The sequence below is a fragment of the Vulpes vulpes genome, chromosome 16 (assembly GCF_048418805.1).
Source record: "Vulpes vulpes isolate BD-2025 chromosome 16, VulVul3, whole genome shotgun sequence".
Classification (NCBI taxonomy): Eukaryota; Metazoa; Chordata; class Mammalia; order Carnivora; family Canidae; genus Vulpes; species Vulpes vulpes.
The window spans coordinates 78880415-78898270 of record NC_132795.1 but is presented as its reverse complement, the minus strand read 5'-3'; the positions used below and the strand labels follow the sequence as shown (position 1 = coordinate 78898270).

The following is a 17856-nucleotide window of genomic DNA, read 5'->3' as shown; positions in this document are numbered from 1 at the left end:
CTAAAATCTAACAATCTATGAAGATGAACTGTCCTTAAAAAAAGAGGTGTGCAGAGAAGTATGTGCCTCCCTGAAGACCCCTTCCTATCCAAAGTCTTCAGGATTCCTGCAACCATGCTTCAGGATAGAAATTCTCTAAAGATGGCCACAACGATATCTCCCATCTAATGCTCTTCTGAAATGTGACAGAGCAGGGAAGCTCTATTTCCCCTTCCCTTGAATCTTGGTGGGCCTGTCATTGCTCAGACTACCACAGGGTGGTTGAAGTAACACTGACTATTCTGGCCACAGGCCTGAAGTGACAAAGAAGCTGCCTTTGCTGTTTTGTGGCACCCTGAGCCACCACCTAAGAAGCCCAGGCCATGCAGGGGAACCATACTGAGATGCCATCATGAACATCTGGACACTTGAGCTTTCACTGATTCCAGCCTCAGTCGCCATCTGACTACAATTGCATGAGAAACCCCAAGCAAGAAGGATGTAAGTGGTGGGCAAGCCAACAGCGCACACCCAGAGCATGTGCTGAGCGGGGGGGAGGGCATGGGGGGACGAGCCCTGCCGGTCCAGCTGCAGGAAGCCCCCCAAATCTGTTTACTAACTGCCTCTCAGACCTCAGGAGAGGAGCCTACAAGGAATTTGAAACCATAAGGGAAAGTTGGATTGTCCCACCCAGTCCTCCCCTTGCTCACCTTCAGTCCAGACAGCCTTGGTGCCATCACCCCGGCTCACCTCTCTGGGGAAGGGGGCACCGCAGGCAGGGAAGATGTGGTATGGTTCCCTGTGACATCTCTAGCTGTGACTGAGAGCCAGGAGCCTCAACCACCCGACGACGACGAGGGGTCAGAGGCCTGGTTTTTGTTGCTGGAAGCCCAGATCCAACTTCCTGTGTGGCCTGGGCTGGGGTGTGCTGTGCCCAGTCTGTGGCCTCTTTGGGGGAATTTTTTTTTTTTCTTTAATGGAAAAGACCAGCCAAATCCATTCAGAACATGTTAAATAAAACAGTTTTCCAAAATGCTTAAAAAAAAAAAAAAGGAAAGAAACCCCAAGCAAGAACCACCCAGCTGAGCCCAGTCAACCCAAAGAACCAGGAGAGATGATATTAAGTTGTGATTTTAACCCTCTACATTTTTTGTGTGGTACAATATACATTAACATAAAAGCTACCCTTTTAACCACTCTAAAGAGCACAGTTCTGGGGTATTAAGTACGATCACATTGTTACACAACCATCACTACCATCCATCTCCAGAACTTTTAATGTTCCCAAACCAAAACTCTGTACCCATTACACCCTAACTCTGCACGCCTGTCCCGACCCCTAGCAGCTACCACTCTACCTTCTGTCTCTGAATCTGATGACTCTAAGGCCCTTGTATTAGGGGAAGCATGCATTATTTGTCCTTTTGTGACTGGTTTATGTCACTTAGCATAATGTGTTCAAGGTGCATCCATGTTGAAATAAATGCCAGAATTGCCTTTCTTTTTAAGGCTAAAAAATGCTCCATTGTACATGTATACCACAGTCTGTTTACTCTCTCATCAATGGATGAGTTTTGGAGTGGTTGTTCTACAGCAATAAATATGTGGAGCAGTGGGCAACGCAGCCCTGGCACAGAAGAGCAAGGCTCCTAAGGCAGACTTCGAGAGCTGGGAAGACTGGCAGAAACACAGAGCACCAGGGCACTCACCCTCAGAGTAGGTGACTGGCCAGGAATCCAGGCTGGAGTTCCCAGGAGCACCCATCACAGAAGGCTGGGTGTCTGCTGGGGTTTCTGTTCTAGGCTGGCACAACCCCCAGAGAGGGACTGGCAGGATCCTATTCACGCCTGGGTGCCCTGCCCTGGCACAGGCTGAGAGGCCCAATAAACATTTGGTGAGTGAGTGAAAAATGTCCCTGAAACTGAAGCCAGGTTCTGGGCCATGCCAGAGTTTCTTATGGGCTCCCTGTAGGGCAAGAACGGTGCCAAAGAAAGTGCAGAACAGCTGCTTCTGGCTGAAAGGGAAGGGAGAGGTAGCAGCAACAGGAAAAAAATCCACAGCCAGGCCCAGGCTTCCTGCGAAGTGCAGGATCTCCACTGAAGCACCACATTGACCCAGGCCCCTGACGGGACCTTGGGAAGGGTATGGGGCTGAGCCAACAGGACAAGGTATCTCAGGGATCAGCCCTGCTGGGCTCGTCGCACTGAGTTCCCAAGGCTCAGGGCAGTAGAGCCTCGTGTGCCCATTACAGGAGCAGGAGTGGCTGGAGGGGCTCAGGCCTTGGCCCTAGCACAGGCTGTGGGCACTGGGAAGATGAGCTAAGTCACAGATTTGAGCCCTGGAAACTTTAGGACAACGACCTTCCTTCACTACAGGAGCCAGGCTGGCTGCACCATGACCCCTGTCCTCTCACCCATAACCACTTTGCCAAGGAAACCCACCGTTCTCTTGATGCTGGACTGCTCCGCTGGGCCACGAAACTAGGGCACCCGACACAGGTCAGGACGCAGCAGAGCACAGACGTGAATCCCGACTCTAAGAGGATTTGTTTCTGGTTGACATAAAGAGCGAATAACAACCATCCAAATGCCCGTTTGGGATTTATACAAAAAGGGCTCTCATTATGTTTCAACTCTGCATTTAGGTTTACCAGCCTTTAAAAATAAAGCAAAAACCGGAGTATTAATTACAAAGGTGTTTTTCTCTATTTCTCTTCAAAGCATACACCTTGAAGGTTAGAAACTGCTTAGCATGTGGAAAGTAGTTATAAGCACCAATAAAAGAGTTCAAGAAACATGAATTTTGAACTTGGCTTAGCTTCTAAGTAATTGTGGGGCTGTAAGTAAACTAATTACCCTCTTTGGGTCGCAGTTTCATAATGATAAATGAAGGCAAATACTTTGTACTTCCACGGTTTGGTTATGCACATTAATGAGGATACAGATATATAGAGATAGATAAATATACACTCATGCATAGGAAGTCCTCATAAGAAAAACTAAACTAGGGACGCCTGGGTGGCTCAGTGGTTTAGCACCGCCTTCAGCCCACAGCGTGATCCTGGAGACCCGGGATCGAGTCCCACGTCAGGCTCCCTGCATGGAGCCTGTTTCTTCCTCTGCCTGTGTCTCTGCCTCTCTCTCTCTCTCTCTCTCTCTGTGTGTCTCTCATGAATAAATAAATTTTTTAAAAAATTTAAAAAAGAAAAACTAAACTATAAATATGTTAGAGATTTTCTTATGTTCAGTAGGTACTTACTGGTACCCGCTGGATAAATGGCCAATAACCCCAAGATTGTAACAAGACGCACATTTGGTGAGAGCACTTCCTCTCCGCTCCGCAGAATCCCCACTGGTGTATGTACCAGATCTTAGAAGGCCATCTCTGCAGGAACCGGAGCCCACCTCACCCACATCTCAACAACCAACTCTCCACGCTTGCATGCTTCCTTCCCATCCGGCCTATATTCCAGCCTGCTGGAGCTAGCCAGATTTCCAGGGTCAGAGTCTGCCCCACTGCCCCTACCCTAGCCCCCTGGCCCAGCTCCCATCTCCAATCATGGCATGAGGCTGTTCCTTGGGCCAACCTCCAAACCCAGAACCCCAGGGCTGCACTCTAGGTCTCCACTGCCTTTCACACCAGAGGGAAACAACTCATTTCCTTTCCCTAGTTTTCATGGAGCACAGCCACATGGAAAATTTGTGGACCAGGAGCCAGTGTCTGCCCAGGGCCTCCTCCACCCACCTCAGGCCTGGACTCCACCCAAGACCCTCCCCTGCAAAATGAGGCTCCCATGAGCTCTTCCATTTCAAAGGGCTTTGGGAGCATCATATAAGGAAGGTGAAGGACTCAGGGGCAGCCCAGGTGGCTCAGCGGTTTAGCGCCACCTTCAGCCCAGGGCCTGATCCTGGACCCCCTGGATCAAGTCCTGCATCAGGCTCCCTGCATGGAGCCTGCTTCTCCCTCTACCTGTGTCCCTGCCTCTCTCTCTCTGTCTCTCATGAACAAATAAATAAAATCTATAAATAAATAAATAAATAAATAAATAAATAAATAAATAAATAAATAAATTGAAGGACTCAGAAGTTTCTTCAAAAAATATGAAGCACTCTGTAAATTCTTTTGCTCTTTACTTTGTATACTTCAGTGTTATCTCCGACTGAGTCTCTAGAGGACTGGGACTGTTCCCCGAGTAAACTCTTTTGGTACAATGACCACACACAGAGCAAAGCTTGATGCTCTCTGCAACTCTAGTGCCATGAGCAAATGCAGCATGAGCTCCAGGCCACGGGCTGGGCCGGAAGTCAGGAAACCAGGTTCCGGCCTCTTTGGCCCTGCCAGTAAAATTAAGCGCATTACTTAACCTCACTGGGCATTTTTCTTCAGATGCACAATGGAACTGACAGGCCACCCGCATTCCTATTCACCAGGATGCCAAGAAGGCAAAGAATTTGCAAAGAAAAACACTGCACAAGTTGAAATGCTGTATTCAGCGGGCATGGAGGGTTGAGAGAGAAGAGATGGGAAAGAAACATGGAACAAATAATAGAGCAAGAAGACATTTGGGGTGAAATGTGAGGCACTTGAGGAGGCCCAGATGGAATGCCATGGAAGTTCCTAGTACAGAAGAGATGCCCCAAACCTAATAGTCAGTGTCTGGATTAGAAGATCCACCACAGAGACATGTGAAATTCAACTCAGCAGAGAAAAGTGGATAGAAAGAAACGAAGTCCATCTATCACCTGGGGCAGCATGAGAGCTACCAGAAGCCACGGCTCACTGCTGCTTGCTTTCACAGCTCAGCTCAGAGCAAGGAGAGATATGAGGTATTAATAGGCCACTTCCTACAAAAATTGTATAATGTCCTCAGAAAGGCACCAGCCAGGCCACATCCTGGCACATGATATCCAATCCACAGTGCTCCACTTTAAGGGGGACATTCAAAGACTGAATAAAGAATTCCCAAAGCCCGGTCACCAGGACAGTAGGGTGTGCTGAGACCACATCACAGAAGGATGGGCAATGAAATCTGAGAGTGTATCCCCAAACAAGACTTGGGGAGGACATAAGCAGCAAAGGCTCTCTGAGAATCAGAAAAATACTTCGAACATCATCTGGTCCAACCTTCACAAGTGAGGAACCTCTAACACAACATCTCTGCTGAGGAATTATCCAGCTGCTGCGTGAACTCTTTCAGTTATGGAGACTGTATCACTTTATAAGCCAGTTCATCTCATTTGGACAGGATTAAACTCTTCTCCCTCCTATTAACCCCAAATTAACTTCCTCCTGGCTTCCAACTATGCTCTGCAGGGACACAGGCTACGTCTAAACACTTATTCACCTACCTGTTCTTCAGACAACTGGAGACAGCTCATGTCGATGACCTGCACTGGGTCTCCCCACAGACTTACCCAGGAAGGGTATGCATCTTCAGCACACCCCTGAAAGCATGTTCTTCTCAAACCCTCTTCATTGCTTTGTGCCTGGTGATCTCTAGCTAGCTTTGACCTCAGACTGCTGTGGGATGCTGACTGCTGCCCCTGCCTTGCTCAGAGCATCTCATCCTGGCCATAACCCCTACCTGTGTTTGCTTCCCAACTAGGTCTTGGCCTCTTCCTACCCCTTTGGGCAAACTCTGGTCCCAGATGGTCCTGGTTCTGCTGCTCTGCCCACTGCTAAGGGCTTGTCATAAACAATATTCCACAATGAGACCAAAAAATAAGATTCCTGAATTCACGCCACTTCACAGAAAGCAGCTGGTCGTTTGACTTTCAGCCTTTTATAGAAGACTGAAACTAGAATGTTCGGTAGGCATTAAATATATTTTCTAACACCTCATTTGACAGATGGGGAAACAGAGGTTCAAAGGGCAAAAGGATTCACTCAGGTAACACAGCCAGGAAGAGGAACTCTAATCTTTGATTGTTTAGTCCCACATTCTTTCTACTGCAGTCAAGAGGAAGTGAAGTTATCTTGTGGCTCTCAGTACATTTTGGGGTAAATTTTTTGTAGTTTGTGGATATGTGCATTCATTCTTTCTTTGACTCAACAGACATTCACTAAGCACCTACTATGTGCTTTGTAAATATTCTCAGTGAGATTTGAAGTAAGCTTCCCATTGGGATTGGGTGTGTAGGGATTTAATTCATTCTTTCATACATATACACATTCATTCAACGATGGCTGAGCATCAACACAGTCTTTTACCCCAGTGCACCCTCTGTCTAGCACAGACAATTCCCAAATGTTGTGTTAATGCAGGGTACTGTGGGGACCCAGAGCCAGATGCTTAGTTAAGATCAGGGAGAGCGATGGTAATAAGCGCACGTAATGGGTGCATATGTCCACACAGTGGACGGATGAAGCTACCAGTCCTGATAGTTGGAAAAGGCCTCAGAAAGACCAGGCTTCTAAGTTGAATCCTGAAGGCTGATATGAATTGATTAGGTGGAGCAGACTGGAGAGGTGAGTGTATGCGCACAGACAGGGGAGCAGCAGAGGAGAAACTGATTCTGCAAGAAGATGGGCCCAGCTGGTGCCAGGACTTACCTCAGTGCTGCTGTCAAAGAGGCAGATAGAGAAGTCAGGTGCAGAAGTCCTTCTGTATCATGCCAAGGAGTTTCATTTTATCCTAAAGGCCATAGGATGTGGTGAATGAATTTAGAGAAAGGAAACAGGATTAGATCAGAATTTTAGAAAAGCTTTGACAGTGAAGGATGGACTGGAAGGTGATGATGCTGGAGGCAGGGAACCAGACAGGAGGCGAGAGTCGGAATGCAAGAAAGAAACCAGGGTTGAACCTCATAGCTCCTGCCTGCACACACTTGGTTGTTGTTGTTTTAAGATTTTACTTATTTATTCATGAGAGACAGAGAGAGAGGAGCAAAGACACAGGCAGAGAGAGAAACAGGCTCCATGCAGGGAGCCCGATGTGGGACTCAATCCCAGGACCCTAGGATCACGCCCTGGGCCGAAGGCAGGTGCTAAACCACTGAGCCACCCAGGAGTCCCCACACACCGGTTTTAAATTCTGAAATACAAGAGGCGAGAAGAGATGTGCTCATGTACATCTCTCACGGCCCGGGGGCAAGTTCCCAGAGCTTTGCAGAACTACATCATCTTCGCCATCTCCACTGTGACCTGGTGGCAACAGGAACGTGATGTCAGCCATTGCGGCACGATCAGTCGCGATGTGCAGGAGCTTCAAACAGAGCAGGTGCTCAGTAAGTGGTGGCTGCATGCATGACCGACATATACATCAAAAGGGTGTGAGTGGAGAATTGCTAAACACGGTAAGATCAGGGGCTCAGAAGTACAGAGAAGTCAAGTCCAAGCAAGTCAACAAGTCAAAAACAAGACGAACGGAAAAGTTCTAAGAGGGAAGTTGTTTAAAAAACACAACAATAAAAAACTGTTTTCCCAAGAATGGAAGGCAAAGAGCTCACAAACTAGGACACCCATAAAGGAGCCAGCACCAGTCTCAGGTGGTGCGATTCCAACGTCTCCTGTCTCTGGAGGCAGAGAGCCGTCGGGCCTGCCCATGCAGTGCTCTCCTGGGAATCCGGGAAGGCGCCCCCTCCGGGGGACGGGCAGGAGGCAGGCCACAAGGGCTGGTGTTGACAGCGCGGTGCCCGCCAGCGGCTGGCTAACGCCCATTGCGCCAGCGAACGGGCACGTGTGAGCAGTTCAGTAGAACATCTGGAGGAGAGGGGACTGTGTGGGTGGGAAGCAGGCAGATCCTGACAAGCAGAGGGCTGCTGAAAGCTGGGTAACCCGCATCACGTGTGCCAGGATGCCATTCCCACCGCGAGTTCATAGTCAAAGAATGATAAAGAGGATGAGATCGAAAGCCTGAAATAACCAGTTCTTCCTTTATGGGGGAAAAAAGCTCACCCAGGCAAGTCTGAACCTCCCTGGAACTGGCAGATTCTGACATTAGCACCCAGTTCCCAGGAATGCCTGATCACTTTTTTTACCCTCCAGGTAATTTTCTGAAAATCAGGGGCTCCTGGTAAGTAGCCACTATGGTACTTACACTGACCCCAACCAGGCACCTTCCACTGAAGCCATGACTGGCAGCCTCCACAGGGATTTTCACAAAATTTATGAGGTTCTGCTTCAAGCTACAAACAAGCAACAAGCCTGGAGCTGCACTAGGGGAGGTTCTCAGTTGTAAAGACGTGAGAGTCGGGGATCCCCGGGTGGCTCAGTGGTTCAGCGCCTACCTTGGGCCCAGGGCATGATCCTGGAGTTCTGGAATTGAGTCCCACGTTGGGCTCCCAGCAGGGAGCCTGCTTCTCCCTCTGCCTGTGTCTCTGCCTCTCTCTCTGTGTGTCTCTCATGAGTAAATAAATAAAATCTTTAAAATAAAATAAAGACGTGAGAGTAACATTATGATGGTATTAATGCTAAACTGAGGCCAACAAAAGTAAGGTTTGTAGCATCCAGATTGGCCCTGAGTACTAGTAACCGTGAGCTAGCGAAAAACACTTCCCAAGGGATGAACAGAGGCCGGTGTGACAGTCTTGCCTGAATTTCTGGGCCATGGGTGTTTTAAATTAGATTCTCAATGTTGCTTCCATCAAACTCTTGGCTTAGCTCTGCAATGGAAAAGTTATATTTGTGCTCCAGATATTTATATGGAGGCACATCCCCCATAACTCCAATTATGTTTTGTTTTCATGATGCTCTTTTCATGTACGTAAGAACAGTCATAGCTATCATCATTCTTTCTGATAAGACGTTTGCAAAAAACTTCTAGGCCAAGTACAGACTCCACCAGGCCCAGAGAAATGATGTTGTAAAATAGGCAGATTTTGGTCTCGTGAAACTGTCAAGGGATACCTTCGGTTCTTCTGCTCTTCTGCTCCGCTATGGCTGCCTCTTCTTCGTCAATTCCCCATCGCCAACGACCCTATCCCTCCAGGGAAAACTTAGTTCTCAGAAGTTTGCTATTCACTTCTTTTATACTCGTGGGGTCTTTGCATTTAAAATGTTATCTTCAATAAGGAAATGAAGAGTTTTTATCTTCAGAAGGACAGGAACACCAATAAAGTAGAGAGATACTTGTGGTTAAGAGGGGCATGGTTCTTAAGTAACAACATGGTTACTCAACAGTAAGATCCCTCAACAGGCTGGGAGGGCACCTAAGAGCTGTTGCTACAGAAGCAAAATCAAAATGGTGATTCAAAGTATTAAAGACATTCATCCATGAGAAATCTGCACTGATTACCAAGAAAACAGAAGTTATTAGGAGGTATACCCATGGTCTCTCCCAAGACGTCTGATTAGTCTGAAGAACAATCTTGATTTGAAACAGAGCAAGGGAGGGGACGTGACAGGAGACCACCACCTGGGAGCTTCAATATATGTCAACCTCTTGGTCCCCATTATTTCCTGTTTTCTCATTGAATCTTCAGAACTTTTTTTTTTTAAGATTTTATTTATTTATTCAGGAGAGACATAGAGAGAGAGTTAGAGACATAGAGAAAGAGGGAAAGGCAGGCTCCCTGCAGGGAGCCCGATGGGGAACTCAATCCCAGGACACCGGGATCACAACCTGAGCCAAAGGCAGACACTCAACCACTAAGCGACTCAGGTGCCCCTTCAGAATAACTTTTTTTTTTTTTAAGATTTTTTTATTTATTAGAGACACAGAGTGAGAGGGAGGGAAAGAGAGAAAAACAGGCAGAGGAAGAGGCAGGCCCCATGCAGGGAGCCCGACACGGGACTCCATCCAGGGTCTCCAGGATCACGCCCTGAGCGGAAGGTGGCGCTAAACCGCTGAGCCACCAGGGCTGCCCCCAGAATAACTTTTTAAGGCAAGTCCTGTTATCACTGTTTTGTAGAGAAGGAAACTTAGCCTCAGATATGTTAAGGAACTTGCCTGAGGCTACTGCTATTGGTCTGAAAGTTTATGTCCCCCACAAAATTCGTATGTTGAAATACTGGCCACCAAGGTGATGGTATCTGGAGATGGAGACTTTAAGAGGTAACTGGGTCATGAAGGTGGAATTTTCTTGAATGGATTCAGTGCCTTAAAAATAAAGGCGCAGACAGCTCCCTCACCCCTCCTACCATGTGAGGACATAGTAAGAAGATAGCTGTCTGCAACCCTTGGTTCACCAGAACCATGCTGGCCCCTTCACCTTGGACTGCTAATCTTCAGAATCGTGCGAAATCGACTTTTGTTGTTTATAAGTCACCCTGCCTATAGAACTTGGTTAAAGCAACCCAAACACACTAAGATAGCCATGCAGCTAGTTAGTGGCAAAGCTTAAACTCAAACCCAGATCTGCCTGACTCCAAAGTCTATTTCTTCTCCATTATCACATAGGGCTGATGTGGGGACCAGATAAGTCCAAAAATGTTTGCTGATTTGTTTCCTTAAATGAATAGGCTTTGTTGGGAGGGTATGGGGAAGGTATGCTTATATAGATTTCCTTAAATATTTCCTATTAATAGGCTCTGCTGATATCAAACAACATTCCCGGAGATGCTGCCAGCCACACATAAAGAATCAACCCTTCAGTAGAAATCTGTCTGCACTGTGAGAGACACAAGTAAATCCACATGTCCAGCAGAGGAAGAATATCATCTCCATGACCAAAAAGAACAGGAACCTCTCCACAAAGCCTTTTCTTTCACATGAATGTGAGTTAGGATGCTGGTTGGTCAGCTATCAATGTTACTACTATTGAACATTGTACTAGAAGGTCTACCCAATGCAATAAGACAAGAAAAAGATCATAAGGAGTCATAAGAAATGAAAGGGAAAAGACAAATTTGTATTGTTTTGTGGTTGTCTACCTTGAAAACTCAAATATATCTACATAAAGACTCTTAGAACTAATAAAAGAAGTCAGCTGGGATGCTAGATACAAGATCAAAATCCCAAAATAAGAAATGTTTCCATGGGCCAGCAAATAGCCAACTTGAAAATAAGAAAAAGATATCATAAAAAAAAGAAAAAGAAAAAGATATCATCTAAAATATCAACAAAACCCATAGAAAAAGTCGTGTAAGCCATTTATAGGGAAAAATTACCAGTCACCATCCACCTGAATAAAAGGAGATGGGAAGACCTAATATTGTAAATGTGTCAGTTCCTTGGGATATAACGTGAATGCAATTTCAATTAAAAAAAAAAATCCCAACATGATTTTGTCTTTACGTGCAACTAGACAAACTAACATTTTTATGAACTAGGAAAATCCAAGGAAGCCAAGAAATTATGAAAAAAATATAAAAGCAATTTTAAGAGCTAGCAATTAACGTGTGCTTCCTTGTATGGCAGGCACTTTTCTAATATTTTGTATACATTATCTTTTCACAATTATCCTTGAAGTGGATAACATTATCTATTTTTTAGACAAGGAGACTGAGAGAAATCAGGTAACTTGCCCAAGGTTACTTGGTACCCTTAGGAATAGCAACAGATGCAAGACAATGGAGTAATATCTTCCAAGTACTCAGGGGAAATCATTTTAAGTCTAAAAAATTCTACATTCAAACTCTCCTTTGTAAGAGCAAAATAAAGACATTTTCAGGAATATCAATACTTTCAAGTTTACCAAAGCCCTTTTATGAAAGAACTAAATTCACATGAGAAAAATGAACTCAGAAGGAAGAAATGGGGCATCAAAGTAGCAGTCTCCAAAATGCATTGAATAAATAAAACAAAACAGTGTACAGGCAAACCTGTTTTAATTGCACTTTGCAGATAACTGCATTCTTTACAAATTGAAGGCTTGCAGCAATCCTGCATAAAACAAGTCTATCGGCACCATTTTTGCAACATTTGCTTATATGTCCTTGTGTCACATTTTGGTAATTTTCACAATATTTCAAACTTTTTCATTATTATTTTTTTAAAGATTTATTCATTTATTTGAGAGAGTGAGGGGAGGGGCAGAGGGAGAGAATTTTCAAGCAGACTCCCTGCTGAGCAGAGAGCCAGATTTGGGGCTCAATCCCACAACCCATGAGATCATGACCTGACCCGAAACTAAGAGTTGGATGCTAAACTGACTGAGTCACCCAGGCACCCCTCAAAATTTTTCATGATTATTATATTTGTTATGGTGATCTGTGATTAGTGATTACTACTCACTGAAAGCTCAGATGATAGCATTTTTTAGCAATAAAGTATTTTCTTAATTTAAGGTATGTACATTTTTTTTAGACATAATCGTATTGCATACTTAATATAGTGTAAACACAACTTTTTATGCACTGGAAAGCCAAAAAATTCATCTGGATCCCTTTATTGGAATATTCACTTTTTAAAAAAATATTTTATTTATTTATTTTGAGAGAGAGAGAGGAGATTGACCATGCGGATTAGGTCAGAGAGAGAAGAGAATCTTAAGGAGATTCCACACTGAGCGCAGAGCCCAGTGTGGGGCTGGATCCCAGAATCCCAAGATCAGAAAGTGAGCCAAAGCCACATGTCAGACCCTTAACCAACTGAGCCAACCAGGCTCCCCTCCAATACTCCCTTTGCTGCAAGTGGTCCAGAACCAAATCTACAATATCTCTGAGGGGTGCTATAAAGTAGTTAAGAAAAGTGGGACTGAAGGAAAAATATAGGCAGAAAATACAAGGTATCTAATAACACCTTTTATACATGCTGAAGCATGTATATAAGCCACTAAGTTGGCTTTGTGCTTCCTGTGGGCCAAATAAGAAACGGGAAATGTCAGTGAAAGTACTCACAGCATCCACAAAACAAAACAGCCAAATTGCTCCAAGAACCATTCCTGACCCTGAGACTTTAAAGACCTTTCCCACATAATTAAGTGGATACAAACAAGATCTAAAACATTGGTCCAAGTAAAATAATTTGAGAAAGAAGTCCCTGACTCTTACAATTGTTTTTTTCAACAACATGATTTAGAAGCATCAGCCTTCCAGAATCTCTTCCTTGAAGAATATAAGAGGGATCCCTGGGTGGCACAGTGGTTTGGCACCTGCCTTTGGCCCAGGGCGCGATCCTGGAGACCCAGGATCGAATCCCACATCAGGCTCCCGGTGCATGGAGCCTGCTTCTCCCTCTGCCTATGTCTCTGCCTCTCTCTCTCTCCTCTCTCTGTGACTATCATAAAAAATAAATAAATAAATAAAATTAAAAAAAAAAAAAAGAAGAATATAAGAGATAAAGTCTCCTACTTACGATGTATTATTTGAATGTGTTAAAAACAAAACAAAAAAAAAACAACCCAGGCTTCTGGGGATCTTTAGGTATTTTCCAGGAGAATGGATAAGGTGACCTCTGGCTGCCCGTGAGGGTACCTGGTGGTTTAGGATGTGGGCCTTTTTTCCCAGACTGCCCCAGAATCCCTCACACTAAATATTGCCACCTCCACTAAATTAATTCATTTTGCCAATGCATGGGATCACTCATATAGCCAGGCTTCCAAAAAATAATTTATGATTGTGTTTTCAGAGTAATAAGCATCAAGAGGGAATAAGCTGTTCTCTCCCTTACCTGTTCCATGGTGAATTTCTGACCTATCCACCCTGAGATTCCATGTAATACAGAGGTCGATGGGAGCCTGGAAGATTTCCCTGGGTCTTCCTATGCCTCACACTTCCCAGACAATGCCAAGAGCAATGAAAGCCCGTACTTGCAGGGCTCTGAAGACATAAATTGCTTTAACTACTTTAAAAATCCTGCCTTCTAGCAGGACTGCCCTAGGATCCCATGGAGTTCCTGAACTCCAGGCTGCCTGGGAAGCTTCTGATGAATTCAGGAGACCTTTTGTGGGTACAGCGGGCTCCCAAGGGAAGGTGAGCTACCTCTGGCTAAGTCTAGAGCAATTTCCAAGGACTTCCGAAGAGAAGTGACAATGAGAGACAGAAGAGATGGAAGACAGACATTTTATAATTAACTAAAATATCAGTTCTTAGTAAAAGTACAAAATACTTTGCCTTCCCTTTTCTATATATTTTTTCCTTATAATTAAAATAATATGGGATCCCTGGGTGGCGCAGCGGTTTGGCGCCTGCCTTTGGCCCAGGGCGCGATCCTGGAGACCCGGGATCGAATCCCACATCAGGCTCCCGGTGCATGGAGCCTGCTTCTTCCTCCGCCTGTGTCTCTGCCTCTCTCTCTCTCTCTCTCTCTCTGTGACTATCATAAATAAATAAATAAATAAATAAATAAATAAATAATATGAAGAATATATTGCTGGATGATGGTAGACAGTAGTGATTGAGATGTAGGCTTTGGGCACTGACCTGAATCCAAGATCTGATTCTAGCACATCGTGGCTATGCAATGCTGACAAGTTACCCCTCTGATTTTAGTCACATGAGAATAATAGTTTCATGAGAATAATAACAGTACTTACCTCACAGAGTTTTGAAATGAAATACCATATGCAAGTGCTTTGTACTCAATAAATGTTTGCTATTACCACTGAAAAAAAATTTTTTGACAAATACTGCCAAGCACAAAAAAAACTCAAAAACACCTATAATCCCACCATCCACTTCGATATATATAATCCCAATATTTTCCGGATATATTTTCAAAGAGTGAGAGTACAGTGCTTTCTATTTCATAACTTGCTTTTAAAACTTCACAACACACCCTAAGGATGTTCTGTGTCATTCTGTATTCTTATACGGTATGATTTTGAAAGGCCACATCGTTTGGGTTATTTTACTTCTTAACAATCCCTGCCCTCCCTCTGCTCTGCAGACCCCACACTTCATGTACTTCCAACCCACTGGACCCTCCAGCTGATAACTGGCTGCTTTCTATTAGCTAATTGGGGATGCAGTTTCTTCTTGCCATCCAGACTAACTGCTTCTTAGCCTCCACTGGACTGGCCTTCACTATGTCCCCATCATGCAGGACAGCCTGTCCGGCTGCACAGCCAACACTTGTGACAGATGACGAACCACCCAGTTCAGGATTGCATGAAGTGGCACGAAAGCTTAGTAAGGCAGAAAGGCAATTTCTCTCCCAAAAGCATAAGGCTGACTTCTAGAGCAGTAAATACACTATTAAAAAATTCTCAGGAAGAGGAAGAAACAAAAGATTTTTATCTGAGTGCATTGTTTTTCTAACTAACAGGGAAAAACAAGTTCAAGACTTACAGGCTTTCTACTTGAATGGGAGTTAACAACACTTCTTATCAGTGACATTTTGAGACCACAGTAAAACCTTACTGATTCATACTAATGGGGAACTGTCAAGCTGAATTAGTGGAGAAAATGAATTACATCCTTTTTAAACTAAATTCCTGTATTTCTAATGAATTCTTTTTTTTCTTTCTTTCTTTTTTTTTTTTTTTTTTCTTTTTTAAGAAATCTATTTCCAGAGCACATGGGTGACTCCCTTGGTTAAGCTGCTGACTGCAGTTCAGGTCAGGATCTCGGGTCCTGGGATGGATCACCCCCCACCACCACCACGACCACCCCCCCAAGTCAAGTCAGGCTCCCTACTCAGTGGGGAGTCTGTTTGTCCCTCTCTTCTCTCTGTTCCTTCCGCACCCTCCAGGCCCGTGCTCACATTCTCTCTCTCTCTCTCTCTCTCTTTCAAATAAATAAATAAAAATCTTAAAAAAAAAAAAAAAAAAAACCCAACAACAACTCTACTTCCAAATGGTTCAATCCCTTGACCTGTTTTGACAGGTTGCTCAGCACCTGACCTTAATACATTTGTTACAACCATATTTAGTGTTCACACAGAAAAACGGGAATGCCTCCAGTTCTTGAAAAGAGCTTTCTCCCTGAAAACAATAAAAGTTCAACACCCCCTGTGGTTCTGCTCACACAGCTCACTCCTCAGGAAAGATTGTTCTTCCTCTAAGTCATGTGGACACAAACCCCAGCCGGGCTCCCTCCCACCTCCCTCCAGTTCTGAGTGGGCAGAGGCTGGCCTTCAACCCAGATGGGTCCCTAAGACCAAACCCAACCAAACCCCTCCAGATGCCAGACCTGATGGGTCCAGACCCATCCGAGAATTAACGAGCTCCTCCCTCCTCAGCACCCAGAGGACGAAGCCTGCCACGGAAACACTGATTCAACCCGAAAGAGACCAGACATAAAACCGCACAAATGAACTAAACATTCACCACCCAGTCGGAGGCAAGCTCGAGCAGCAGCCTCTAAGGGAGGCTGTTTTCCCCTTCGTGGTCCTGCTCATCTCAGCCTCTTGCGCAGCCTGGAGGGGGGGGGGGGGGGCTGGGGAGCCCGCGGGGGCGCCGGGAGGGCGGGTCACACCTGGGCTGGGGAGGCCCCGCGGCGGGGCTGGGGCAGCCTGATGGGGCGCCCTCGGACCCCCACCTCCCGACGACAGCTGAGCGGGGCACGAAGCACTTCTGCAGGGATCAGGTTCTGCTCCGGATTTTCCGCAAGCATTCTGTTTTACCTCCCTTCTTTTCTATTGGTTTTTTTTTTTTTTTTCCCCCGGCTTTTAACTTTTTTCGGAATTAAAAAGGCTAATTACATGAAGTCACATTATTCAGAAAGGAGAGTTGGAAAAGCAAAAAAAAAAAAAAAAAAAGGGCGGGGGGGGGGGCCAACCTGTCCAGCCAACCGAAATAGTAAAATCCTAAGCAGGGAATGTACTTTCGCCCCCCCGGGACCCACAGGGACGCGCGTGCGAGCCCGTGCGAGCCCAGGGCACCCTGCAGCCCCGCGGGCGAGGCCCCTGCGGCCCCCGACCCGGTCCCCGCCGGCGCGGGAGGGGGACCCACCGCCCCCAGGGAGGGGCCTCTCGGGTCGGGGAGTGCTAGGAGCCCCGGCCCCCGCCCCCGCCCCCGCCCCCGCCCTCGGAAGTGCGCCGGGTTCTTTGCTGTTGGAGTTTTGCGCGTCTTCAGGGCCGCCCCGGGGCCCGGCGCCCCCAGCGGTGGGTGCAGGGGGAAGGCCGGGGGGGCCCGCCCGGGGCGCCCCGGGGCGGCGGGGGCGGAGGACGGCGGCGGGGACCCGCGGGGCGCCGGCGAGCCCGGAGATGCCCGCGAGCCGGGGGGCGCCCGAGTTCCCCGCCGCGGGGGGCGGCCCGCCCCGGACAGGACAGGGGGATCCCCAAGCCTCCCCGACCGTCCCCTGGGCCCGCCACTCACCCGCAGCGCTGCTGGGGCTCCGCCGCCGGCCGCCGCCATCCACCCCGGAGGAGGAGCAGGGGAAGCGGAGGGGAGCGGAGGGGAGCGGAGGGGAGCGGAGGGGAGCGGAGGGGGGGGAGGGCCCGGAGCCGCCGCAGCCGCGGGGCGGGGAGGGGGCGGCCACTCCGCGGAGACTCCGGGCCCCGCCCCGCCCCGCCCCGCCCCGCTCTCCGCCGGCCCCCTTCCCCTTCCCCTTCTCTCCTCGCTCCCTCTTTCCCGGCCCGGGACCCCCCAAAGTCCTTCTGGTGTCCGAGTCTCCATTCTCTTCCCTCTGGAGCATCTTCCTTCCCTGGAGTCTCTGGCCTCCAAGGGGGAAGGGGAAGAGCCTGCTCCCTCCCACAGGAGCTGGAGACGGGGGTAGGTCCGCGGCAGCACAGGAGCGTCGGACGCCCCCTGGAAGCAGGAGGCTGGGACCCTAGGCAGCCGACCTGCACTTTCTGGGCCTTTGTCACCATCTCTGAGTGTGGGATGATGGAGGCAGGGTGTCTTTGTGGTCATGCTTTCCACGCTGCTTCATTGAGGCTTTGTTTGGTTTTTCTCTTGTGATTTGGAAACTAAAGAATCATTTTTGAACCGCCTATCGAGTGCCTCCTCTTTTCCCTTCAGGTGAGGACCAGCCCTTGTCAGGGTAAGTGAAAGGTACAGGCAGGACCTCAGCTTCCTGGGTGGGTCAGTACCCAGGAGGAGGACACTGCACGGCTTGTGAGGGGTCAAGCTGTGTGGATGGGGCAGGAGGTAAATATTTACAGATGCCTCC

The 17856-nt window shown here is 47.1% G+C and overlaps 1 protein-coding gene across 2 annotated transcripts in view; it reads right to left on the bottom strand.

The window, feature by feature from the left end:
• The window catches only part of STON1 (stonin 1), a 49581-nt gene extending 32045 nt beyond the window's left edge, over positions 1 to 17536 (bottom strand). Inside the window, exon 1 of one of the 2 annotated variants that reach the window (XM_072741948.1) lies at positions 17061 to 17536. In XM_072741948.1, the coding sequence (XP_072598049.1) occupies positions 17061 to 17379 (319 nt within the window). In that variant the 5' untranslated portion in view covers positions 17380 to 17536. The remainder of the gene's footprint in view (positions 1 to 17060) is intronic. The other variant, XM_072741949.1, reaches the window with a different exon arrangement.
• Between the last annotated feature and the right edge of the window lie 320 nt (positions 17537 to 17856).